At 45.4% G+C, this 27,682-nt stretch overlaps 1 protein-coding gene across 11 annotated transcripts in view; it reads right to left on the bottom strand.

The window, feature by feature from the left end:
• Positions 1–27,682, bottom strand: part of ryr3 (ryanodine receptor 3) — a 138,525-nt gene that overhangs the window by 72,244 nt on the left and 38,599 nt on the right. For all 11 annotated transcript variants that reach the window (XM_030404939.1, XM_030404940.1, XM_030404941.1 and 8 more), the window contains 21 exons: positions 25,188–25,287; positions 24,781–24,874; positions 23,992–24,066; positions 22,396–22,552; positions 20,319–20,483; positions 18,207–18,328; positions 17,937–18,117; positions 16,551–16,686; positions 9,815–9,910; positions 9,536–9,654; positions 8,953–9,086; positions 8,501–8,742; positions 6,987–7,179; positions 6,341–6,557; positions 5,371–5,475; positions 3,446–3,549; positions 2,867–2,950; positions 2,131–2,290; positions 1,745–1,889; positions 1,009–1,214; positions 551–725 (listed from right to left, as the gene is read on the bottom strand). In XM_030404939.1, the coding sequence (XP_030260799.1) occupies positions 551–725; positions 1,009–1,214; positions 1,745–1,889; positions 2,131–2,290; positions 2,867–2,950; positions 3,446–3,549; positions 5,371–5,475; positions 6,341–6,557; positions 6,987–7,179; positions 8,501–8,742; positions 8,953–9,086; positions 9,536–9,654; positions 9,815–9,910; positions 16,551–16,686; positions 17,937–18,117; positions 18,207–18,328; positions 20,319–20,483; positions 22,396–22,552; positions 23,992–24,066; positions 24,781–24,874; positions 25,188–25,287 (3,010 nt within the window). The remainder of the gene's footprint in view (positions 1–550; positions 726–1,008; positions 1,215–1,744; positions 1,890–2,130; positions 2,291–2,866; positions 2,951–3,445; positions 3,550–5,370; positions 5,476–6,340; positions 6,558–6,986; positions 7,180–8,500; positions 8,743–8,952; positions 9,087–9,535; positions 9,655–9,814; positions 9,911–16,550; positions 16,687–17,936; positions 18,118–18,206; positions 18,329–20,318; positions 20,484–22,395; positions 22,553–23,991; positions 24,067–24,780; positions 24,875–25,187; positions 25,288–27,682) is intronic.

The raw sequence follows: 27,682 nt of genomic DNA, 5'->3' as shown, positions 1-27,682 counted from the left end.
TTTTAGAACCCTCTTTTTCAGATTTAATTAAAAACTTACTCTGACGCCTCCCTTCCACTAATGATGCGATCTGTCTCCCTGCCCTCAGGAGCTACATTTAATTAGTCCAGAGACTTAATAACCTTGACCAAAAACTCTCTGGACATCCAAAATTGGGAAATGTGCCTTTTATTAATAACAATGCTGAAACTTAATTTTTAACACGCACTATTGTTTTTAAATGTCTGTCTTTATAATCCTTGATAAAGTCAGTATACTGTCATGTATGTTAGCTATAACACTTCATTTTAAATCATTCAACTACATTCCAGCAGGTCTCTCTTTCTCCGGTCTTGTCCTGAGGGGAGGCTCATTTGCAGAGCACAGAGCCAGTGCCACAATGGATTCATTAAAACGCAACATCATTTGCATTTTGTACTGTTTTGGGTTTTTCATGCTAACTGCCAAACAAACCCTGACCCTACCTCCAGAGATGCTGTGGAGGAAACGCACGCAGAATAAATGAATGAATTAGCACTTAAGTTCACAGTGGAGCCGGCGGAGCCCTCACCATCCTCCGTCTCAAAGTCGCAGAAGCAAAGCTCGGAGCCCTTTCCGGTGATCAGGAGCTCTCCGTTCAGGGTGAAAATCATGGACTTGTCCTCCATGTTGATCATGCAGCCGACCACGTCTCCTTTTTTCCAGGCATGTCCGAAGTAGCGGCTGCCGGCGTGCATGCGTCGACCCTGGGGAAGAAACAAAAAAACTTGAGGTTTTTGCAGCATAGATGAAGTGATGACACTGATAGATAGTGAACTGTTAATTTAAAAGTGGAGCTTATGTACAAGCTGCCAGGATATGCTGGAATCAATAAATAGTTCCGTATTGAAAAAAAAAAGACAGATTTGTATCTTTTAAAACTCAACAACAGTAGCATCACCTACACAGTCGTCATATAGCAAGGATGGCGACAGAACAAGCTGCTGTCGAAGTAAAATAACACAATACATCCCTACAGAGTGTTTTTACCCTGTATCCATCGAAGACGAAGGCCTGGTCGTCCACTCCCAGCTCCACATCGGGCCTGCAGCCTGGCCTGGCCCAGCCGACCCTCATGTCGCCTCCACTCAGGGCCTCGAACTCAAAGTACCACTTCCCTGTCTTCAGCGCGTATGTCTGCTCCACACGGAAGAGGCGGATGGTCTCGATGGTCTGGTCATCCGCAAACTGGGGGGCTAGGGACGGAGAGAGGGATTACATAAAGATGCTCGATAACAACTGACAAGTGATGCTCATTTTTTGGCAACATTTTCAGCATCGGTTACAAATACAGGGAAAGTTAACTGGTTCTGCCACTCAGTGTGAAAATACGACGTGCTTTTCAGTGCGATATCATGATAATTAGTGCGTACGATATCCCAACACACAACTCGGTGAAGAATACATTTCGACACACCAGCATGCAACATTTTCAAAGTGAAATTGCTGCGGTCTATCAAACAATCACGTTCCCTTCCGCCTGTGACACCGCTCATCAAAATACTGCAAGCTGCTGTGATTTGGATATTGCACTTTAATACTCAACATTTCCTTAAATTGTTCCACCTTAACATAATTTTTATCTTCTTGTTATGTGTAGGTGATTGTAGAGCTGCACAATATGCAGGATTTACTGAATCATCTGCTTCTAACACTCAAGACACTCGGTTTTTTACTCCCCCCCCCCAAAAACAAATGTATACAAGAGATATCAACATGTTCTCACCCTCCTGGTCTGGGGGGTCTATGTCGTATCCATACCCAACCATAGTCCTGATGGCCTCTCTCAGACTGTCTCTGTTAGATTTCTTAGTGCGCTCATCAAGTAAAGCATACGGCACCAGGCGAGGATTACGCCTGCTCTTCACATCCTGACATACACACACAAGAAGATAGAGGAAAATAGATTAAATATGCCAGCAAAATAAAGACAAGCATACACTACAAGTAAAGAAAAATCAACGAGCTTATATCTTTTGCATTCTATTTGACGAAACAGTGTTTCAGCAGAAATGTCCAATAAAAACCTTTATCATTAAATATGCTTAAACTTCATGACCACACTGATGTGTTGCCAATTCCTTTCAAACTGAGAGGAGGTGCGATGTTCACCTGCTGGATGCCATAGGTCCATCCTTGTTTAATTCTGTCTTTGGCCCACACGTTGTGTGCGTTCTCGGCCAGTTTATCAACCAGAACCTCCTGACCCGCAGTCAGTTTCACGTCAGAGAGCTCCAGTGGCGCAGGCTTATATCCATTAGACATCACGTAGCTGCAGAGGGAAACACCAGAGAGGTAAAAGCACAGCATTGTGTTGTGTGTAAAATCATATGAATTACATTTATTTTCCATCTTTAGTAACATCACAAATGTTAAACGATCAGACATGACAGCTTGAATAAAAGACGAGGGAATGACAGAATATTTTTCTAAATAAATACAACCACTACAAAGTAAGTGCTTTCTTAGTGGTTTAGGGATTGAAAACACTAACAATTAAAAAATTATTTGTCAGTGTTTTCCAAGGCTCTTGTAATGAGATCATTCAAAAAGAGAAGGTCTGAAATTATGTCAATTTTGACCGACAAGATGATTGTAATCTTAAAAGAAAAGATTAATTAGAGTCAGTAACAATGTCTCAATTGCCTAAATCAACTTTCATGTTTTTCACAAAACCTATTCTATCAGTGTATCATTTACTTGACCTTCTTGCTGTGTGTAAATGTTTGGTGCTGCACCACAGATTGCCTCTCGGAGGACATAAAGTTTTTCTCGGTAGAAGTCTAACTCTAAAATGCATTGCGCTTGTGTTCCCTGAAAAAGAGAAAGAATAGAAAAGGAGACTTACTCTTTGGGAAGTTTGATTTTCTTCAGATCCTCCTCAGCGTGAACGTTGACCTGAGCAACGTGGCATCCAAGAGCCAACAAGGTCCTGAGGACAGAGGAGAAATCAACCATAAAGACCCAGGAATGATCTTTACACTCAAGCTCCATTATGCTCTCTTAGAGGAGCATGTCCAATTTTCAATCCGCTGACAGACTTCTAGATTTTTAACACAGCTCATTAGACTTGTATACATCTCGCTGGATCGACGCTGTGATGCGAGTAGTAGCCTGATTTTGGCAGCTGGGGCTCCAACACTATGTAATTGACTGCAGACCTTATTGAAGCTCACTGCAACAGGAGATCGCATTACTGAGCCAAGCCAAATGTTTTTACAGTCAGATGACTCAGTATTTGGCTCAAATATATGGAATCCAACGTTCCTTAAAAATCAATACTCAAATTCACTCAGGAGATGAGAGTCATCACAAGCACCAATTCAATCTGAGGCCCTAATCTGCTCTTGCACAGCATTCAGCGGAGAGTGGAGGCAGTTCCGTGATTAGGTCAATTGGATTACTCGGCAAACTCGCTCGGCCTTACTTCAGCGTTTCACTGGACATCTGCACGTTGTAGTTCCTTTCGGTTTCGGGCAGCTTGGCGAAGTCCACGAGGCAAGGGTGCTGCCGCTTGTTGTCGTCACGGACCTAGAGAGGAAGCAGCCGGGGTTCATTATGTTTCAGCAACAAACCTGGTATCTCTCCATCCTTATTTTAGTGCGTGAGCCTGCCTGTCCACAACTGCAACAACACCCCGAAGGAGAATATGATCAAACATGGCTCGGTATCCAGAAAAAGAACTGGACTGCAGCTGGATTTATCTGCAGCGGACGCTGGCAGACGCATTGTTGTTTGCGTCCCACTTGGGACCGACTCAAGCCTCAGGTGTTGATTTTTTAATGAAGCAGAGATAAAGCCTGAATCAGCTCCAAAGAGGACGCTTGGCTGTCTGTGAGGGAGTCGACGGAGAGAGTTTTACCCCCAGTGAGACCCCACCAGTTACTCTTTCTCCAACGGTCTTCAGTGAATAAAGGTTAAACAGAGCTGAGGAGCACAAAATGTTTAAGCACCACACAGTGAGGCCAAGCACTCGGATACAAAACAATGAGGCCGTAACCGACTTCATCACCGTCCTTCCTGCCAAGTATCTGCTTCCCGTCTTGGATTTGGCGCAATGTCACTTTGAGCTCATTGAGGCTTGTTACGGCAACACAATTAAATACCAAGCAGCTGTTTGGACCTAAATGTTGTCCTTAATAAGCTGTAAGACCTGAGTTCTCTCCCCATGAGAGGAGCAGTTCTCCCAGTCTTAATTAATGTAGATGTCATGGTCTTGGAAGGTGAGACACTCATTAAGTTTGTTAAACGGGGCGCAGTGGCGACGGGCCTCAGCGGGAAAAGATCCTGTGATAACCGCCACAGCACAAAAGAGGATTTATCCGCAATGCTGGTCGGTTGCGGTCCTCTCTGACGTTTGAAAAAAGGAAAACGCCCTAGGTTTCAAAAAGGTTTTTTAGAAGCCAATTATTTTCACTTCAAACAGTAAGGCTCTGACTCACCACTGTGAGTTACACTCCAGGGCAGGACGGTCCGCTCTGGCCACTCGTAGGCTCTTACATTTGTGAACCTCCATAGATAAAAAGGCAATCCTTTGGCCTGCTCCCACAACACCTATTATCATAGCAGGAAAAAGTGCCAGACAGCACCTTTTCGCATTTTCTGGACTTTCTTTATGCTCGCTGTCTGAAATGCCCGGACATAAATTGGGAAAAAAAGGACATTTCTGCTTTAGTATCAATCTTGTGAAATGCTTTTAAACCCAAAATGGAAAACTGAGAGGCAGATTTCATCAGGGTTATGTGACTGACTCCTACAAATGTCTCTTTTGGAAATGCGTGCTCCCTGTGTTTGTAACTACTTTCGTGTTTTCTGCCTGTAATTAGATTTCATGATCCGGACTGTCGCTGCTAAAGCTCCTCTGAAAAAGAAATTCTTAATCTCAGTGGGATTCTCCTGGTTTAACAACGGTTAAATAAATGGAAGAAAGACGGGTCATTATTGTTGTTTTTTGGGTTTAACCTAGAATATAAATACATTTTGATGATGAGAAAGAAGGCAGAATGGGATCAAAATATAGAAATTCGTGTTTACATTTTATCAGCACTAAAAAATATACTTTGCAGAACTCTTACAGGCAAACTGTGATCTAATCCGTCTTCATATCAAGTAATTTGAATACTTGAAAAGATGTAAATGTGTTAAGCCAAAGGATTTGTTACTTTCTCCATCACAGAACACCCTGATATCCTCCAGCCTCAGTAAGCTGCTGTCGTGTCCTGAGATATCAACGATAATGGACCATTTACAAGCATTTTAACTGAAGTAGGCTGGAGTTGACCTTGTGTGTATATCCAAAACAGACCCAGGCTGCATTTGTGTGTTACGTGTGATGACAGATAGCAGCTTTACCTTGCCATAGGTCCAGCCCAGCTCGATCTTGTTCATCCCCCACAGTTCGTGGATGTTTTCTGCCAGCTTGTCCCGGACGTTGTCCAGGTGAGGGGGCAGAACGATCTGCAGAGAGAGAGACGGGGGGGAACAGATGGTGCAAGTTGGATGATAAATAGATGCCAAAGGAACGACAAATGAAAACAGTTCTCGTCTTTTTTTCTCCTGACCATGCAATTGTTAGATTCCTGGGGATTGTAGAGATGTTCACATTATTTTGGCTCTGCTACACTGACGTTGCAAGACTGCATTTATTTGCCCTTTTTGCTTCAGGGCCTCTGCAGAACTGAATATTATATAACAGGTGTGTAAACACTGGCTGGATTCATCTCCTATGAGAGATTACTGGGACCTCCCAAAGGCTTCGAAAACGTATGAGATTCATTCTCTTTCCAAACAATCTTTGAAAAAAAAAAAAAGGAGCATCAGTCCAGCAACAGTGTGGAGAGAACCAGAAGTGTTGACGCTAGCTAGTAAATATTGTATCTGCTTTTGAATTTGTTAGTAAGTAAGTTAGTAAAGTAACAGCAACTCTGAATAATGTAAGCACTTTTAGACTTCCTCTGGGTGTGAGTTTAAACTCAATTTAATCTAAATTAGAAAGTTGGTTCTTCTAAATTCAAGCACGGAAAGTCATTTCCAACAAAAAATGTCTCTAAGAGCTTAATAATAATAAAACTGATTACATTGTCACAAATTACAAATGTAAAGAAAATGCTTTCATTAAACAGTACGCTTAATATTTCTTGTAAATACACCTAAAAACATTTCTCTTGATATATTTCAACTTATTACATAGTGTAACCCATATGCCCATTTTCCATATTATGGTAATTGCATACAAACATTCATTCATTTTCTTTGCTGTTTCTTGAATTTACTGACGCAGCAGCAACTGCTACCATTGTACCCTGATGGTACAAGTCCTCACCTGGCTGGTGTCCACAGGAGTGGGGATGTAGGAAGCCTGAGAGAGGAACTGGGTGGTTCCCAGCAGGTCGCGGACCCCCTCGTGGTCCCTCTTATAATCCTTCACAGGCTCGACGTGCATCTTCTCCTTGGGCAGCAGCGCCTCGTAGCACGGGGAGTAACCGGCGGGCGGCAGGAACTTGAAATCTCCGTGGCGTCCACCCAACAGGAAGCGGACCCTGAGTGGGAGCGTTACATAACACTGTGTGACGTTACGCAATCACACTGACGCCAAGGGTATTCTAAAAGTTTCTCTTTACTTACTTTGCCAATGACTTTGAAAAAAAAATATACAATTCAGCAAATGGCGCTGCACACCTCTGCCTTCACTTAATACCAGGGGTGAAGTAAAGCCACCCAAAGGCGGGGATTATCTCCTCCCTCATAAATCTTTCTGCTCCAAATTCACTTTACACTTGGTATCAATATATTTCAAGTAAAGAAGATTGTGGCTTTTAAACTGCATGGATGCTTTATATACATAAAGCAGACGTGGGCTGAGGAGCTGTAACTGCATCTCAATAAAAAATAAATACCAGCACCTCTCTTGGGAGTGCCAATTCAGATCATTTGCCACCATTTCCCCAATCATAAACGTGGAGTCTTACTTGACACCTGCCGAGAAGCTGACGACGGGGAAGAAGAATCCCTCTGTGTTGAAGTCCTCGAACATGCCCTGGACAGGCTGCCCGTTGATCCTGAAGGACATGCTGGGAGCGCCCAGATCCAGACAGCAGCTGACCACGTCGTCCGAGTTCAGCAGGTGCTGGTTAATGGAGGCCACGGCCCTCGGGATTCGGCCTAGACAACGGCGGGCGGAGACAGAGAGAGGGAGGATGGATGGCTGTTAGGGCTGCAAAGTCATTGCGAATGTAGGGCAGGATGATGGGCGAGGAGAGGAGAGGGGAGCAGAGAGGTGGAGAGACGTCTGATGAGTGCTTTAAAAAGGGATGGGATGAAATGGACGAGGGAGGAGGTGATGGGTCTTTTAGTGGTTTTGGAAGGGAAGAGAGGTGAAAAAGGTGTTGTGCTTTTAGGATGACAGCAGAGGAGAGAGAGGGGGCATTCAAAGGACTGAAAGCCCCAAAGCACAAAGCCGAGGGTTGGCTAGGTGAACACAAAATTCAGACAGGTTATCTTCTCTTATACAGACGGAGAGCCTACCTGCATACCTGAAATCAGCAGGGCTTCAGCTGTGGGCTTTAAGATGTGAGGCATGCGTATTAAAGTCCTAGAGAAAGGTCTAAGGTGGAGTTTGTGTGGTGGGATTTTTATACCACTGTCTGCACTGTGACTTTTGTCAAAAAGTGAAAAGAGCAGCCTGGAGACGGGACAGCAGGCTGCTGCATTATTCACAGTAAGTTCCACAAGACTTTTGGCTTCTGAGCACCATAACGGACTTGGAGTTACTTCACTGCAGAGGCGCAGACTGGTATTGAAAGATTTTACCAGTTTGTCTTAAATGTAAAAGAGACAAAATAAATCAGAAGTAACACAACACACTTTTACTTGTATTTGTTGGTTTGCCACATAAGAAACTTGGAACGTTTCGAATTTCAGTACAACTGCATCAATCAATCGGTCAGTTGTCAACTGAAAATCATAATCCACTCATTAAAAATGGACAAAATTTCATCTTGGGCTTTTGGGACACATAGAACACACACGTTTCAGTGTTTTCTGACATTTCATACACAAAACAACCAATCGATGAATTGGGAGAATAACTGAAAACACATATTGTCCTTAAAGACTTAGTTTCAGCTCTTAAACGTTTCTTTCTAACATCAGTTCCAACGATCTCAAAAACACACACATCAGGACTGTGTGGGTTCAAATGTAGCTATATTCTGAGTGATTGGATCAGATTTTAGGTCATCCGTCTCTAATTGAGCAACGTCTACTTGAATCCAGTGAGGAAAACAAGGATAAAACACTAATGTCGGTTGTGAAATAACAAAAACTGTGAGAAAATAGTGTATTCGTGCAACATCTCACTGCTCAAAACAATTAACTGACTGCATTATCACAACCTCAAAAGGTTTCCAGTCTATTACTTTCATAAAAGGCACGTAAGAATTTAAGTGCTTATCTTAGGTGAGGTTGGTGTTAGATGACCCACCTGACCAGAGATGAAGTCCGTCGAAGCTGTAGGAGTACAGGTCATCTCCAACGCCGTTGCCGCCCCATCCCTCTCCTCCGCCGGGGTACGGAGCGTAGCCCGTAGTGTTGGCCCAGCCCACCCTCAGGTGGGTCGGCTCCCCGGTTACAAAGTGGTCCACCTGGTCGATCACCAGCTCAAAATACCACTTTTTATACTGAGCTGAGCCTTCAGCCACGCCCAGGAAGATGTTCGGCCTCATACTGGAAGTGATGAGAGAGAAAGTAGCTTCTAGTCAAACAGCTGATATTAAAAAAATGATAAAAATCATTGAAGGACATAATACTGAAAAAGCCACACTTCCCCAACTTTCACCCAGCTGACGGAGAACACTTTGTGTAATTCAGTAAACATGCTTGTGTCTTATTGTGAAAAAAAATCTCAAACTAACAAAAGCTTTTCTCCTTCATTACCTCTGAACATCATTAACCAGTCGAGTCTGAAGCAGCAGGTCCCTCTTGGGAAGCAGGTTGTCACAGATCAGATTCTGATTGGCTCTCACTGCCACCCCGTTACAAACACAGAGGGAACACAGGACATCCAGAATCTAGTGGAGAGAATAAATGGGTTGCACAAATGAATAAATAAAGTGCATTCAAACACCCCGAGCTGAAAATCAACTGCTCATTTCTCAGTCTCTGCATGCTGCAGCACTTGTTCCACATGCACGCACTGTATAAAAGGACCTTAGAGTGTCGGAATGATCAGCAGCTGTTGTTTACGAGGCCTGTTATAATTTACAAGGAAAACAGTAAGAGACTGAGGCATGTGATCACTGCATGTAAAGCACATGGTTGGAATGTCATAAAAACACAAGAATGTCATTTAATATGAGGCTTCAGTCAGCCGTGACAAAGATAATATCACATTGTTCAGAGCTCTAACTTGTTGCTTCTGTTCAGTGAGAACTGAGGTTGTATGAGCTGAAATCAAAACCCTGTTTCATGTTCGAAATAAAAATCAATCCATCAGTCAGTCGATCAATCAATGAATCACCTTGTGGTTGCGTCCATGCTTGTAGAGCAAAGAGATTATGGATTTGATGTGAGCTCTCTGGATGATGTTCAGAGCCTCTGGACTTTCTACCAAGATACAGTGGAGGACTTCCAGGATCCCTGAGAGGTCAAACAAAACATCCATCCATCCATCTTTATTTGTATGGCACCAATTCACATCAACGTTTCACCCATGTGCTGACGGAATAGATCACATCTTAGGACCAGCAAAACTAGTTTCCTTAAACTCACTGTTATGCTTTATATAAGTATGTAATACCTGATGAAGATTCCAGTCTGTCCAGTTTGCTGACCAGCCAGTCCAATTTGCGGGAAAACTGGGTGCAGTTGTTCCTGTTCCCACGGATCAGTGAGGCTGAACAAAGGACAACGTTTTCACAAGGTTGAATGAAAGAGCACACAAGGTTTAGTAAAGACACGAACAATATGGTTAAAGGTGTAAAATTAAATCCGAGCAGCGGACTTGAAGAGGAGCGGATGTTTCAGACGGTCTGACTTCTAAAGAAAAATCATCAGCCGCTTTCCTGTGAACATAAAGTCGATGTCTGACATCTCAAGTCCGCAGGTAGATATCAAAATTCACTAAATCCGTGAAATCACCTGACACCTGATCTCATGAAGTCTTTCTGATGGAAAATACATGGAAGAGGTTTTGAAGCGACTGTGAATTCAAGGCGCTCTTTGCTTTCTAGAAAGTTTGAGGTGTGATCCCTTTGCGCCCTTTCTCTGCCACGTGGCGACATTAAGAAGTCTCCTTATTACTTTACCGTCTCATTTTTCACCATTAGGATTCAGGGACGCTGGACTGATAATGCCCGTGAAACAATTTAACAGCACTTTGTGCCAAAGGAATACTGATGGGCGTCTAATCTCTTTTAATTCTGCCTTTACCGGAAAGCTATCGCTCAGTACGAACACATGGGGTGAGCCACATCACGCGGCGAGGGTAGGGATGTTCACCGTGAATGATGTGAATGTGAAATTAAAAGTTAGAAACAGAGAAAAGAGGAACCTGAGGCTGCACATGATGCGTATATTAGCATACTCTATATTAAATGATATGGAGAGCAATTACTATTATATCAAGTAGGAAAGACTGAGCTTCTAGTGACGGTAATACTGATGACAACATTTCAATTTGAAAGAGATCCTGTCACTTCCAGCACTTCCAAGTTGGAAAGAGAGAAAAGAGGAACCTGAGGCTGCACATGATGCGTATATTAGCATACTCTATATTAAATGATATGGAGAGCAATTACTATTATATCAAGTAGGAAAGACTGAGCTTCTAGTGACGGTAATACTGATGACAACATTTCAATTTGAAAGAGATCCTGTCACTTCCAGCACTTCCAAGTTGTACTTCTCTTAAGACCAGAATGTTTTTTAATTGCGATTTCCACATTTGATCATGTTCTGCACATACGATAAATAGATTATTTTAGCAACTGAAGAGCCTGTAAAGCCATTTGTTCTATTTTCTAATGATTTACTATGAGGGACGCTTTTAATGTCCATGTCCTCATTATACAACAGGGTGACCACCTGGACAGTTAAAGTGGAGTTGCAGTATGTTGAAACCTCGGCCAAATGTTTACATATTTGGTGTGTAAATTAGTAAAAAGAAAAGTTTTGGAATCGGTCCAGTAGATTGCCTCAGCTGGCAGCCTGAACACAGGCTGCAGTGTAATCCTTGAGTGCAACTTCAACAATTAAAGTAAGTCCACCAAAGGCGCTTATTTTTGGCTAGTGACAGCTTGTTTTCTAAAGTGTCTGACGACATTTTGGAGAGGATCCCTACAGAAACTAACCTTTTGTTGAAGAGTCAGTTCCTTTTTGTCAACCCAGAAACAGCTGCTGAAAGTGTTGCTCCTGCCAAATCCACCAGCCTCCATTTACAGAAACGGCTATTTTATCGTACAGTTCATTCAAACTTAGCAGAAACAAATTGAAACTCACCAAAACCTTCCTTGTTCACATTTCCAACAGTCACCATCTGTGGTTTGCTCAAAATCATCCCTAAAATAACCTCTTAATTCCCCAAGTTCGTTATGAAAATACTCCGCCTCTACAAGATATTCTCCAGCATTATAATGGATCTCAGTGCTTTTCTTGCAAGATCATCCCTACTGGCTTGTGTATGTCATTTTTATACAATAAAACACCCATTTCTGTATGACGACAGCCTTGATGGCTACGTGATCCTGGTACTCCATGCTAAAAAATATCCAGCATGTTTCTGGACAGGAGAAGGTGAGAAAAGCGATTCAACTGAAACTACTGCTCACAATCTTCTGGGATAGTTTCCCTGGTAAACACATTGACCTCTTCGGCTGTCGCAGCAGCAGGGTCTCTGGGCTTGGCAGAGCAGACAGGCTGATAACCAACCTTGCTGGTCTTGCAAGAAAAGATGTGGGATCCGTAATCACACTGTTCGCCTACAGTGCATCTCTAATCTCTCTCTTTGTCCTCTCTAATTAAAGGTGGAGAAACCAATATGGTTTCTGTGCATTTTATTGTTTCTGAAATGTTTGAATTAAGTTTGTAAATTGAATCTGACGGCTTTTGTGAGAGTGACATAGTGGACGTTACCTGTTAAACAACAGGGATTTTAGTTTCTACAAAGGTAATTTCTTTAGGGATTGTTGTGAAAGTATTGTCAGACACTTACACTAACAATAAAAGCGGCAGTTTTATTAAAGTGGCAAAAAAAGCACTTTAAAAGAACGCATTTTTGACAGTCGAAGCTGCATTGGCGTCACTGCATGGCCCGTGTCTTGGCTGATGGCTGAGGTGATCTACTGGACTAATTCCAAAACGTTTTGTACCCATCCATCCATCCATCCATTTTCATCCGCTTATCCGGGGCCGGGTCGCGGGGGCAGCTGCCTGAGCAGGGACACCCAGACTTCCCTCTCCCCGGATACTGCCTCCAGCTCTTCCGGGAGGACCCCAAGGCGTTCCCAGGCCAGCTGGGCGACATAGTCACACCAGCGTGTCCTGGGTCTTCCTCGGGGTCTCCTCCCGGAGGGACATGCCAGGAACACCTCCCGAGGGAGGCGTCCCGGGGGCATCCGAAACAGATGCCCGAGCCACCTCAGCTGGCTCCTCTCGATGTGGAGGAGCAGCGGCTCTACTCTGAGCTCCTCCCGGGTGACAGAGCTCTTCACCCTATCTCTAAGGGAGCGCCCTGCCACCCTGCGGAGGAAACTCATTTCGGCCGCTTGTATCCGGGATCTTATTCTTTCGGTCATGACCCAAAGTTCATGGCCATAGGTGAGGGTCGGAACGTAGATTGACTGGTAAATCGAGAGCTTCGCCTTTCGGCTCAGCTCTCTCTTCACCACGACGGACCGATACAAAGACCGCATTACTGCGGCCGCTGCACCGATCCGTCTGTCAATCTCACGCTCCATCCTTCCCTCACTCGTGAACAAGACCCCAAGATACTTAAACTCCTCCACTTGAGGCAGGAACTCTCCTCCCACCTGGAGGGAGCAGGCCACCTTTTTCCGGTCGAGAACCATGGCCTCGGATTTGGAGGTGCTGATTCTCATCCCAGCCGCTTCGCACTCGGCTGCAAACCGCCCCAGGACATGCTGGAGGTCCCGGCTCGAAGGAGCCAACAAGACCACATCATCCGCGAAAAGCAGAGATGAGATCCATTGGCTCCCGAACCAGATCCCCTCCGGCCCGTGGCTGCGCCTAGAAATTCTGTCCATAAAAGTAATGAACAGAACCGGTGACAAAGGGCAGCCCTGCCGGAGTCCAACATGTACTGGGAACAGGTCTGACTTACTGCCGGCAATGCGAACCAAGCTCCTGCTCCGGCAGTACAGGGACCGTACGGCCCTTAACAGAGGGCCCCCGACCCCGTACTCCCGGAGCACCCCCCACAGTATGCCACGAGGGACACGGTCGAATGCCTTCTCCAAGTCCACAAAACACATGTGGACTGGTTGGGCAAACTCCCATGAACCCTCGAGCACCCTGCGGAGGGTATAGAGCTGGTCCAGTGTTCCACGGCCAGGACGGAAACCGCATTGTTCCTCCTGGATCCGAGGTTCGACTATCGGCCGAATTCTCCTCTCCAGTACCCTGGAATAGACTTTCCCGGGGAGGCTGAGGAGTGCTATCCCCCGATAGTTGGAACACACCCTCCGGTCCCCCTTTTTAAATAGGGGGACCACCACCCCGGTCTGCCAGTCCAGAGGCACTGTCCCCGACTGCCACGCGATGCTGCAGAGACGTGTCAGCCAAGACAGCCCCACAACATCCAGAGACTTGAGGTACTCAGGGCGGATCTCATCCACCCTTGGTGCTTTGCCACTGAGGAGCTTACGGACTACCTCAGTGACTTCGGCTTGGGTGATGGATGGGTCAACCTCTGAGTCCCCAGCCTCTGCTTCCTCTATGGAAGGCGTGTCAGCGGGATTGAGGAGATCCTCGAAGTATTCCTTCCACCGCCCGACGATGTCCCCAGTCGAGGTCAACAGCTCCCCACCTCCACTGTAAACAGTGTTGGTGGAGGACTGCTTCCCCCTCCTGAGGCGCCGGATGGTTTGCCAGAATTTCTTCGAGGCCGACCGGTAGTCCTCCTCCATGGCCTCCCCGAACTCTTCCCAGACCCGAGTTTTTGCTTCCGAGACTGCCCGTGCTGCCGCACGCTTGGCCTGCCGGTACCCGTCAGCTGCCTCAGGAGTCCCCCGGGCCAGCCAGGCCCGGTAAGACTCCTTCTTCAGCTTGACAGCAACCCTTACTTCCGGGGTCCACCACCGGGTTCGGGGATTGCCGCCGCGACAGGCACCGGAGACCTTACGGCCACAGCTCCGGACAGCCGCGTCAACAATGGAGGTGGAGAACATGGTCCATTCGGACTCAATGTCCCCAGCCTCCCTCGGGATCTGGTCAAAGCTCTCCCGGAGGTGGGAGTTAAAGATCTCCCTGGCAGAGGGTTCTGCCAGACGTTCCCAGCAGACCCTCACGATACGTTTGGGTCTGCCAGGTCTGTCCAGCTTCCTCCCCCGCCAGCGGATCCAACTCACCACCAGGTGGTGATCAGTTGACAGCTCAGCCCCTCTCTTCACCCGAGTGTCCAAGACATACGGCCGGAGGTCAGATGACACGACCACAAAGTCGATCATTGATCTCCGGCCTAGGGTGTCCTGGTGTCACGTGCACAATTGGACACCCTTATGCTTGAACATGGTGTTTGTTATGGACAAACTGTGACTAGCACAGAAGTCCAGTAACAAAACACCACTCGGGTTCAGATCGGGGAGGCCGTTCCTCCCAATCACACCCCTCCAGGTAACACTGTCATCGCCCACGTGGGCGTTGAAGTCCCCCAGGAGAACGACGGAGTCCCCGGTTGGAGCACTCTCCAGTACCCCTCCCAGGGACTCCAAGAAGGCCGGGTACTCTGCACCGCTGTTCGGCCCATAAGCCGAGACAACGGTGAGAGTCCTATCCCCGACCCGAAGGCGCAGGGAAACGACCCTCTCGTTCACCGGGGAGAACTCCAACACATGGCGGCTGAGCTGGGGGGCTATAAGCAAGCCCACACCAGCTCGCCGCCTCTCGCCGCGGGCAACTCCAGAGTAGAAGAGAGTCCAGCCTCTTTCAAGGAGTTGGGTTCCAGAGCCCAGGCTGTGTGTGGAGGTGAGCCCGACTATTTCTAGCCGGTACCGCTCAACCTCCCGCACCAGCTCAGGCTCTTTCCCCCCCAGTGAGGTGACATTCCATGTCCCCATGGCTAGAGTCACCATCCGGGGACCGGGCCGCCGGGGCCCCCGCCCACGACCGCCACCCATATCCCTCTGCACCGGCCCATTCTGAACCCTCCCGCGAGTGGTGAGCCCACGGGAGGGCGGGCCCACGTTGCTCGTTCGGGCTGCGCCCGGCCGGGTCCCGTGGGCAGAGACCCGGCCACCAGGCGCTCGCCTGCGAGCCCCAACCCCAGGCCTGGCTCCAGGGTGGGGCCCCGGTGACGCCGATCCGGGCGACGTGCACGTCCTTGGTCTTGTTTTATTCATCAGGGGCGAGTTTTGTACCCATTAGCCAATAACAGACCAAAATATGGAAACCCAGGGTGCAGGTTCAAAAATACCATAATCCCCCTTTAACTTAGAACTAGGTGTATTCCGACAGAGTTACTATGGAAACAGGAGAAGGTCAAGACAAACAAGGTCACTGCGCAATTCATCATGCAAAACCTGCTTCACCAGACTGCCTTCACATCCTTGGGGGTGACCTCTCAGTGGGCAAGACTGGAGTGTGTTCAGATGTGGGTTTTTGAGCGCGTGTTTTTAATGTGTGTATGTGGGAGTACATGCTGGGGAGGTGATGATGAATATCAGGGCAGTCAAGGTTAGCCGAGGGGAAGCTGTTGACGAGAAAGCTCCAATGACAGCAAAACAAACTACCCAAGAAAAAGTTCATGAAAATCAAAACTTCTCAGGGTCATAGCTTTTAGCATTCACAACCCAATACAGGCCCCTGAGAGAATGGGATAATGCCAGCACCTGTGATGGCTGGCATTTCGCTAACGATGCCATCATTTCATCAAATATGGCGCTGAATGCTTCATAATGGGCTCGCACTGATCTCAGAGAAGGATGTGACCTCGGTAGAAGTCAGGACAGCTTGTGAGAGAAGAATATAGGAGAAAATCTGCCCCTGCTTCCGTCACCGCTCCCTTGTCACAAATAATTATATATAAATGTCGTGTAAAGACTATCACCAGCTGTGAACTCCAGATACAGGAAAACAACAGCAGGGTGGGGTTGGTTTATAGAAGTCAAAGGAGGGAAGGAGGAGAGATAAAAAAAACAGGCGACGTAAGAAGTGTCAGCTGAAGTGTGAAGACGAGGAGCAGGATTTGGCGAAGACAGTGGGGGAAGATTGATGCCGCGCGTCTACCCAGGGTCAACAGCTGACAGGAGCTGACAGAAGATGTGGATATTTGCTATGATCCATCACTCAGGCATCCTTACCCAAGAGCTCATAGAGGAGGTTGAGAATGTCCTTCCAAGCCGCGCCCGCCTCCTCCCCAGCCATCTCTCCAAAGTGGGCGGCACTGTCGTACAGGTTCATCCGGTCGATGCATTTGGACAGGAGGGTCAGCATGCCCTATGAAAAAAGGTCATGAATGATCTGTGATTCACCTCATGACAGAGAAAGTACTTTCTTTTTATAACATGATGTAAAAAAAGTAATGACAAAGGATGTCATTGAGATTGGTAACAAATTCACTTGGTTTTGTGTTTTAGCCATTTCCTGTTATATTTTCTAACGTGTCATGCTGTTTCTTGCCTTTGTCTTTTTTCTCTCACCTTTCTGAATGCCCTGGTTATTTCCAAATGTTCATTGTTAATTGTCCCTCCCAAATGTATTCAGCATTTGAGGTCCCTTATTAGTTTTTCAATACTCGAGTACCTTGTGAATCGAGTGCTCCAGCTCTTTATCTCTTTAAGTCTGACTGTTTTGGATCTTGGTTATCTTGGACTTTGATGTGCTTGCCTTTATTGACTTATGACAACTCCCTGCTTCATTCCTGTAAGTCTTTTGTTTTTTTTCTTCATTAAATTATTGAACTGCCTCAGCTCTGCCTCTTGTGACTGCATCTGGGTCCACTTCCTAGGACTCCTTGCTTTTCTGTTTACACAAGCGTGCACACAGCTTATATAGAAACTCATTACAAATACTGGTGAAGAAAATGTAGGAAACAGTTAAAGCTGAGAGCTGTACAGGAGCTAAATTTAGGCTCCAGGTTAATTTTAATTACTTTAACAACTCTCTGGTCTCAATCTGACCCTAATATTAATTATTAAGATTTTTATTACCAAAGGGATACATTTGCCTGCACGTAATAAAAGAAGGCCACAGTGCACAAAGGGCACAATGATAATCATATATTATCTTTTTTTTAAATTAGTCTGGGAAAAGCTTTTTTGCAATTAGATTTCTTCTCGTTTTGGGACCCCGACCATGGGTTTCAACAGGTCTGGTCAAGCACCTTTGTTGCATTTCATTCTGCATCTTTCCAATCACTTCTTGCCATCTCTGGACTCCCAAACTGTCCAGTGAAATCTTTTTCAGCAGACCTTTATACTGTGATTTAATTACTTCTGTTTATTATAAACATAGCATTAAAGATGCAAAACGACCTTCTTGAGTTTAAAAAAAGTGGCAATTTAAATTTCAACCAAACAAAAGCTATTCAGAGCAATATATGACATATGTTAAATGGTTCAAAATACCATTATGATACACCAAAACTGAAGCTGCTCGACTGGGTAAAAGAAATGCACTTTGGTTTACTGAGCAGTTAAACTATTCACTCAATCTAAAGTTTAAAGCTCCACATCATCCACTCTCACCTCCTCTTTGAAGAGGTCTTGACGTTTGATGAGCGAACGGAGAAGACACTGCTTCACCTCGTGCTCCAGCTCTGAGTCGGGCTGTTTGAAGTACTCGATCAGGTCGTTCAGCGTCTGCAGCACCTCTTCAACATGCCTGGCCACCTCCGTGGACTCACTCTCCATGGTGCTGTCCAAAGCCCTGAGGGAAGGACACGAAAGAGACAAAAGTGTAAAACGTGTTCGACAGAGAAGGCGGATGTGCTTGTGAATGGCCCTCTTTGTAATTACTTGATGAAGTTGGTGAAGAGGAACGTGGTGTTGCGGATGATGCGGGCAGCCCGAGACTCCTCGTGCTGACAGCGCTGCAGGATGAGCCCGTCGTCCATGTGGCCCTCAGTATGCAGGCAGGCCTAAGACCAGGAAACATGCACAAAAACATGCATTTCATCGCTACAACTGGACCCACAAACCCATATCTGTGAGGCCAGTTTTGAAAATGGACCTATATATTGTATGATTTAGTTAGGAAAAGATGGATGTACAACTTAAACTGCTATTAGAGTTAATGAAAGATGCATAGACACACAATCACACCAGTATCTCTGCATTAATCTGTAATCATCCATAACTGTAATGATATAACAGACATTGATCATGAGGCTATATGAGAAGCTATTTAAGTGCGTAGTGACTAAGTGTGAGTTTACACCACGACAGCTCACTGAAACCTGACTCGCTGTAATCAAACGGCATAATCAAGAAGACGGAGGAGGAGGAGGAGGAGGTGGGTAGGGGTCCTCCGTGCAGACTGACCATCACCTCCAACATATCAGGCACACTGGCACGCTGCCAGAGCTGCAGGGACTGCCTGGCGCCAGAACGAGCTGGCGTTTTGATGACCCTGGAGGCGTGCCCAGCGATGAGCAGCGTTCGTGTGCCGCCCTAATCCCCCCTGTCTCACCCAAAACTAACTGTCACCCTCCACGCCGCCCATTATCACATTTTAGTGAGCAGGCGGTGGGTGTCGGGGAGAGGCGTCAAGAGTATCCGGGTAGACAATGAGTGGAAAATTAATGTTGGTCCGGGTGGGGTGGGGGGTTGGGGAGTACACCCCGGTTTGAGTATGTGTGATTCGCTGCTGTGAACATGGACTCAGAGGTGTTGGAGATGAGCTATGGCAGGCGTTCGGGATCTTACTGTAAACAGGTAGACAGACGCCAGATACCATGGTACACCACTATGCACCGATGCATAGTGATACAAATAACTATGTATATGGCCATATACATAGTTATTTGTATCACTATGCATCGGTGCAATGATTGACTCAAAGTGACGCGACAGCCGCTTTCAGCTATTTGCCCGCAACATGTTCCAAATATGTCCTAAACGCCACAACAAACTGTGTGAGAATGAATAATAATAATGATCGCGGATATTAACAACGACACAAAAATGTCCCCACCCCGCTATGAGGATAAAATCTGGCACGGAGGTCACGTGTGTGAAGGTGTGTGTTTGTGCTCATGCCAACTGGATAGAAAGGGGGCGTGGCCATAAGAAGGGCTTATCACAAAAAAGGATTTAAAGAGATGCACAAGATTTTGCGGAAAGGTTGATCCCAAGCCAACGGACAGCTGATAAGCCGTTCATGCCATACGGCCAAAAGGGGATGTGATATCAAAACAACAAAAAGGCGTGTAACTTCTAAATGGATTCACGTAGCACAACCAAACTATGCAGAGAGACACCATTTTCCCTTTTTTTTTACTCATTGAGGTTGTGTGCACGTAAACGCATGGACGCCTGCGTGGACCTGGACCGCAGCTACTGCAAATACACAGTAATTTCAATATCAACATGCCATGTATCATATAGATAATGTTGGTTTTATTTGATTATTTTGTCCGACGTAAACTCTTATGAGCAGAAGGAAAGTCTACAACTCGCATTACTGTAGCCGTTTGCTTGCAATCATTAAGTTGGACGGAACATCAACTTCCACTCTGATTGTGACATTTTGTAACAATGCAACTACACCAAACGACAATTCAACGTGATCTAGAGTTACAGCCCAACCCTTGTTGCCACTGTTGCTTGTTCACACTGTACGTACAGTGTATTTAAATTAAAGTACGATAAAGGAAGCAGCTTTAAAAAGGAAGCTATGTGTATTCACCTGTAGCCCTCATTGTAGGTAAATTACAAAACAAGGAACTATCTGAGCACAAAACCCCCAAAAACTGCAAGACCAGCAGAGATATACAGCGTTCATCTTTCACTAACTGTCTTCCATTTAAAATAACACTCATATAACAGCTGAGGGGAAAGTCCTTTCATTATAATGTGGAATGATTCAGTAAAATGTGAGCTGTGGAAGAAGAGTCGCATCCTATTTACCCTTCTCTTCAGGGGTCCCAGACGAGACGATTTGGCATCAGGCGCCAGGTAGGACAGCCAGAGCCCCGTCGCCACGTGCATGACAAAGCAGACGGAGTCTCCGTACTTGATCTCTGGCACTCCCATGCCGTCGATGTCCCTCTTCGGGCCCAGGTCGCCCTTTTCCTGTTGTGTTGACATTGAGAAGCGCAGACTCGCATTACCAAATAGAAAACAGAGAGGAAGAGAAAAGCATACACATACGTCGTAATATATCTCCGTTTGTCATATTTTAACGCCCGTGTACTCGTGTGTGTTTATACACACGAGTACACGGGCGTTGAAAGTGTGAGTGTGGATGAAGAAGTGGATACAAAATAAGGGTCTCTTTCTGTATGTGTTCTTCCAAAGCAGCATGAACTCGCAGTAGAAAGCCTGCGCGTCCCGCAGGAATAGCGATTACTGAGGACAATTACACTGTGTTGTCAGCAGGGGAGTGGCTTGGAAAATTAAAGCCTCCAGAGTGGGCAGCGCTCAGGAGGATTTCATATCTACTGTAGATAAAAAGGACATCTACAGTGACGCAGTGGTACTCTGTGAAGGTGACTCACGGCACTGTGCTGTTTGTGTGGCAGCAGCCATAACAGGATGATGAAGTGGGACATCTTACGCCGACTTACCGACAGAACCAACAAGTTTGATAATCAACTAATCATTTTGGCTGTTTTTATCATTTCTGATAGTAAATGAAGAGTCTCTGGTGGTTGGACAGTTGATAGGACAGAAGAAGCAATATGAAGACGGGCTCTGGGAAAATGTGATGAGCATTTCTCACTATTTGGACTATTAATCAACTAGAATGGCACTTAGCTCCTCCGGCGCCCTACAGTCCCCTTTAATTCCATCGAGCCTAATCTGACATCAAACTCAGATAACCCCGCGTCACTCTAAATATTTAAACCATCCATATCTGGATGAGCCGCACCAAATCAGACTCACAGATACCAGTCACCTAAAAATGGCTGATTACTTTTTCCATCACGATCCATGCGTTATTCCCCGAGGAATTAACAAAAATGTCGAAAAGCCCCATCGCTAAATGTTAGAGGTGACGAGGAGAAAGTCCTGACAGTCCAACATTTACCTCCTCAGTGGAAGCAGTTTTTATCTTGAAAAAATGTGCAGTTTAACTGATAATGAAAATAATTGGTCGTAAGTGTCCATGTTTTTTTGTTGAATCAAGCTTAAAATATGTGAATTCAGCATCGGTACCCCGGCCCGACAGTATCCAGCTCTCATCAGGATCGATGATGTATTTAGGTGCGTGCTCTTAAAACTGTTATCCGAATAGAATAATGCTTTTTTTTTGCTTTAAAAGAGATGAGAAATCAAAATGAGACAGCAGGAAATTAAAAACTCCTCCTCACTCCTGTGACAAACTCTACATCTACATATCTGAGCACCACTGGACGATTGAACGACAACACCGGAACACATGCTTTCAGTTGGAATTTTAACTAAGCCACGTGCCTCTCTCTTTGGCTTATTTTTGGCGGTGGGGCTATTTCTGGAGCGCGTCATTAAAACAAAAGAACTAACGAGCCCTCGCATTGAGGTAGCGTTCAAAACAAAGCGTGGGATAAAAGAGGGTTTGTAATTGAGGAACAGAAATAGGCTGAAGGCAAATAAAGGAATACAAAGCCACTCTGAAAATGCAGCCCAATGCATCACACCGGATGTTATTACACTTCCTCATCGGAAATGGCTTCATCCCGGCCGGTTGTTAGGCCAGCAGACAACATGACAACATTTACAGTGCCGTCTACTCAGCAGCTGTGAAAAGGTCAATTCATCGTGGCGAGCCATGAGCTCATTAAGAGCTTACAGACCCATGTCGGCAGTCTTTGATGAAGCAGTCAGGGGGAAGATATTTTGAGTTCCCTTCTAATGAGGTTAGTTGACTAAGAGCATTTATTTACATCAACACCCGGAGCGGCTTACAGGTGGGCGAGGCTGCCTTGCTCAAGGGGCACATCACAGCTGTTTTTTAAAAATAGATGAAATAAATCACGCAAGCACAAAGTTGGTGAGTACTGACCTTGGAGGGCCTGAAGCAGAAGGCTGTGGCTGCGGTGTCGGACTTCTCCCTGTCCTGCAGGACCAGTCCGCGGTCCTCAGTCCGGGCCAGGTAATGGCCCGTGGAGAGGTGGCGTAGTCGGAAGGCCTGACCCCAGCGAATGTGGCTACCGCTCCAGCTGAGCACAGAGAAGTGGCGTCACCGATGGATTTAACCCTCAATATCATCAGACTTCTCTGGCTTTTTAATGGCACTTTATTGAAGAGAAGATAGTTTTTTGTCTTTTAAATGCAAAAGAGTCTGTAGTTTCACTCTGGCAAACTCTTACTGAGGTTTAGAGCTGCTCCAGAGTAGGACTGGTCATCAGAACCCTGGATTATTTTGTTTGTTTTCTTTGTACTGATTGAAATTTGTCATTCACACCTTTCTTACGGCAGCTTCAAGACAGAGAGGTTTTGTTTTCCCTGTAAAATGCAGAATGGAACATCGGTACATTTTCCTTTATAAAGCCATCACTCATAAATAACCTCTGTGTTAATTTGCTACACTGAGTCCTAAATCATCTTCAACCTCTTTATTTCGGAAAAATGATGCATGTCATTACTCAAAACTGCCCTGTCCTTAGTGAAAGTTAGTGCACCTTCATCATGGTGTGAGCTTCATAGACACCTTTAACTGCATTATTTGATAAGAATGGAAGATACAGTACAGAAAATACAGTAGGAGGTAGAGCGGGGTAGAGCAGGGTTGTCAGTAACTGGAAGGTCACTGGTTCGAATCCCTTCATGTCGAAGTATCCTCAAGCAAGACACTGAACCCCGCCTTGCATGGCAGCCTCCGCCATCACTGTGTGAATGTGTGTGACTGTGACAAGTGATGTAGCATTTACCATTACCGATGAATGCAGGTAAATAAAAAAATGTACCTTTTTTTTAAAAAAATGTACTATACCGATTAGCAATTAGGTTGATTTATGGCTAAAAATAAACTGTTCACTTTGCATTGCAGATTAAATCAGCAGATTGGAATATTTTAGAAAAGTCTGTTAAACCAATCTGCAAGTAAAATAAGAACGTCAGCGGTTCGACATCCTCACTGTCGGCGGAGCTCAGCCTCCACTCACACGGGTGACGCAGTGTGGAAATACTGTTTAAAATTCCCCCCCTTGAGCTTGGAAGGAGAACATGAGCCTTAATAGATGCACCTGTGCCATTTCAAAGTGTACAGACTTTGACAGGCAGTCCCAGTGAGAGACGGCAGACGATGTGACGGGAGAGAAAATTGTGTGGGTGGCCGGGTGAGGAGAGGGAGGCAGAGGGAGGGTGATAGACAGAGACAGGGAAGCAGATCGAAAGGGATGGTAAACAGAAGCTCACCTGCTGAAGGACTCTGCAGACTAATTGGCAGTGACAGTTCGGAGCGGAGGGAGGGGAGGTTTATATATAACCTACAGTATAGTAGCTGTGACATTTCCTCGCTACTCGTCATGAAGAGATCCCCCCTCGAAGACGGCTCCTCTCCTGTGTTTCTGGGGGGAATCTATGTCTGGGTTTTACATTGCTGGCGCGGTGTGTAAGTGTATGTATTCACTGTGCACGCATTTGGGTCTGATCTCACCTGATCCTGAGCGGCTCCACTCTCCAGAGCGAGCGGGCTTTTGACGCTCCTTTCCCCGCTTCATAGTTTACTATCCTGAAGGGAAAGAAAAGACACGGGAGGAGACTTCTGTTATTTCTGAGTCTTTGAGGTCACACAGGGAATAAAATGCTTGAAGAGAATCTGCTCCTGCTACATTTCTGACACAGGGAATACCATTCATTTTGATGAAGTCTCACTGCTCCCATATCACATGGGATCTAGTACAAACTGTATGCATTTCAAATACTTCATCTCTTAGTCTGAGAGAAGACATCATTTGTTTTTTTGTTTTACTGATTCTGGAAGGAGAAAACAAAACAGACAGGGGGGGGTCAGAGGTCATAGTCAGCTTAAAACAACACTTCTTAAGATTGGAGGAGTTCGAGGTTATTTAAGCATTTCACACTGAAGGATGAGCTGTTTGCTTACTAAACCCAATTCCTGCAGAAGTTGACACTGAAAGGATCTGACCAGGGTTCCAGCGCATTCTTATACCACGTTCATCCTCCATATTGACTGACTGGCTATTTTACGCTGCCTGCAACTACGTCTTCTGCACTTTTCTGCCGTCAGTGTGCTGTAACACAGCTTATTGAGAAGCGTCCACACATTCAAGCCGACATCTTTTTTTAATTGTTGCCTGTGTGCGTCTGTAAACCCTGCTAGTTCTCGTTACAAGTGCACTTCAATGTCTACTCTCACACAAAATAGATAGAGTTTTGATGAAATTATCAAGACATGATCTTGGAACTACTGAGATACACCAACCTCTGCTCCTCCTCATTCTTGTCTGCTCCCGGGATGGTCAAGCTCTCGTCATGACCGTGACAAAGACGCATCACGTGTCCACCAGTCAAGAACCCTAAAGATAACACACGACGACAAACACTGTGTTACAAGAGCATCAACGTGTTTCTCTTTTTGTTGATGTCATGGAATCATATAAAAAACTACAGCATCCAGAACACTTGGTAACTATTCTCTGCAAATATCATCATGCGAGTTTCATCTTTAACTTAGTTGGGTTTTTTCATCACTGCGTTCAGACTTAAACCGGCCAGAGGGGAGTCATACTATCTTATGAAAACAATTTTTAAAATGCATTCAAGTGTCTTTAAAAAAAAAAGTTGGATGTTAGGAGTTTGGTATTTTGGTTCCTGCGGTCATGAACTTGCCTACAGCCATGTTGCCTGAAGAGCAGGTAGGCTGGATGTTCCACAGGGTCTGCATGAAGGAGGCATCCACCTGAGAGCTGCCATTAGCGATGGAGAGGTGCTGCAAAGAGAGAAGCAGGTTACAACGTGGCTTTAGACAGTAAAGCGTTAGCGAGAGGGAAATGTAGGCAAACGTAGGGCTTCAGCAGTATTGCAGAGAGAATGGAGATGTCCCAGTGTTGGGATTGGAAAGAGATTAAAACAACTTTGTTGTGTCGGTCCTCTGCAGCTGCCAAACAGTGTTTAACGCTGAGGGCGAAAAACCACAGCTGCACCAATGTTTCTCTATGCGGCAATGTCCAGATAATCCTCTACAGTACTTCCTTCCAGCAGACAGGACGTGGAGCGGCTCTGTGTCCCTGCAGGCGGGATTCAGAGTCGAGTGAAAGCTCCAAATGATCCGAGCCTTCAGCTACATCCTCTCAGATACATGTTAATGTGGTACATCTCGTTTCAACTCACTGAACTCGCCTAACAAAATATGTAATTAACATAATTACAGAGGCCAAATATAACCATCCATTTAGTGTTTTTTATTAGTCCGCATTGGTGTTTCAAAAAATGTCTGGAATACAAAGTAATTGGGTGAAACCTTCCCTGTGTGTTGACAGATGATACGGACTGATGGAGAGTGGTGCATAAAGAATATTGTGTGGATTAAATCTGCACGGAGCTGGGCTGAACAATCAATCAAAAGCGTTATTGAAATCACAACATGGGCAAGTGTAATATCCAACTCTGCAGGAGCGGCAATTTTTTGATAAAGTTTAAATGTGTCACAACATACCATTATAAATGAAGCACTGCTGCGTTACTGAAATGCCCCCGGGCCTACAAATCATCGTCCCCAGACGTATGGAAACATGCTCATTTGGTACAAACCCCAGCAAAAATCACATTATGAATTTTTTTTTAATTTTTTCAGTGAATCTAAATGCAAAAAGGAGCATTCTTACCACAGTCCTGATCGTTTTGCACCAGCTCTCCTAAATATGAGCCATTTTATCATTCATCAATGTGTTAATCAATTCAGAGTTTCTGGTTTCCTTACTCCTCTACAACAGTTATGACAAAAAAAAAAAAATACATTCACATACATCTTCCTGAAGTTCGGGGAACACTTAATGACATTTTTCACCATTCTATGACATTTCATAGCCCTGATAACTAATAAATCAAGAAAATAATCGAAAGATTCATAAACAATTAAAAGAAACATTTTCAGGTTCATAATTGTGTTTCGAGTTACTACTACAATAGGTTTACATGCTTTAATGCTCAAAAAGCACATCAAATTCCTCATACTGTCGAGCATTACAGCTCTTCATTCCCCCCTCTGTCTGAAACACTCTGTTTCAGCCCCCGTTTCTTTAAGGTCCTCTTTAATACCAAGTCTGCACTGATTGGTCAGCGCACACGCCTGAACCGGCACCCCTAACAACAACAGAGCGGCTTTGCTGAATTAATTCTTAGGTGCCAAAGTAGCTGCTAGGAATAAAATATGCAAAGATCTGACGCAAGCTCCTGCTTTTTAAATTTCAAGATCTTTTACATGCACTAGTTTCTCTGTAACAGAAAGGAAAAAAAGCAAAATAGCGTAGTAAGTCTCCTTTAAGGTAATAGTTAGTTGCATCTCTACTTAAAACCTGATGCAGAGCAAAGGGAAACTGCTGACACATTTCAGCCTAGCTGGTCAAAATCACACAAGCAACAAACGCCTCGGCCCTAACAGGACTGTTTCACTGCCTCTATGATTGTTCACAGTGATGGAACACTGATTGCTTTTTGCCTGAATTTCTGATATGTCTCATCCCTTAAAAGCTGCGGTTCTGTCGGGCCGAATCAGGTGAAGACTTCCCATCGGGGGAGATGGAAGTCTGGCTCTTTGCCAGCTTTGCTTTAATTGCACATTTCCCTCCCTGAAGGGCCGGAGTAGCTACAAGCAGACAGCGTGGCTCACTCGCCGATGCGTGGCACGCCCCTGTCCCCTCCCCTCTCCCATTTCTCCCTCTCCCTCTCCCCTCACTATACCTAGTAAGTTAATTGAGGTCGGGAGTATAGCTCTGCATAGTGGAGACGGCATTAACTCAAAGCTCATCAGTCAGATGGATGCCTTGCCAAAAAAATAATTTTCAAAAAAGACAACTGCACAGGAGGGCTTTACGAGTAATCAGATTTCCATTACAGATAGCGGCGTAAAGTTTCAAAGGTTTCCCCTTGAACTGCCGTGTCACTCTGGAGATGGCTGGAGTGAGACAGGTATCAGAGCTATCCGACGGCTGTGAAACTTTCCCAGAGTGGCTTTTTGAGACAGAAGGTGAAACGAGGCAGATGACTCCAGCTATGTGGGGCGCATAATCTCCCAAATGTGCTCCGTTGTCTGCCTCTGAACTCCAGCGAGTTTAGGGGCAAACTATTCTGTTCTGACATGAAAGCATTTGGCAGAGAAATAAAAA

Source organism: Sparus aurata, chromosome 22 (assembly GCF_900880675.1).
Source record: "Sparus aurata chromosome 22, fSpaAur1.1, whole genome shotgun sequence".
NCBI lineage: Eukaryota > Metazoa > Chordata > Actinopteri > Spariformes > Sparidae > Sparus > Sparus aurata.
The sequence above is the reverse complement of the archived record's forward strand: the minus strand, read 5'-3'. Positions and strand labels throughout refer to the sequence as shown.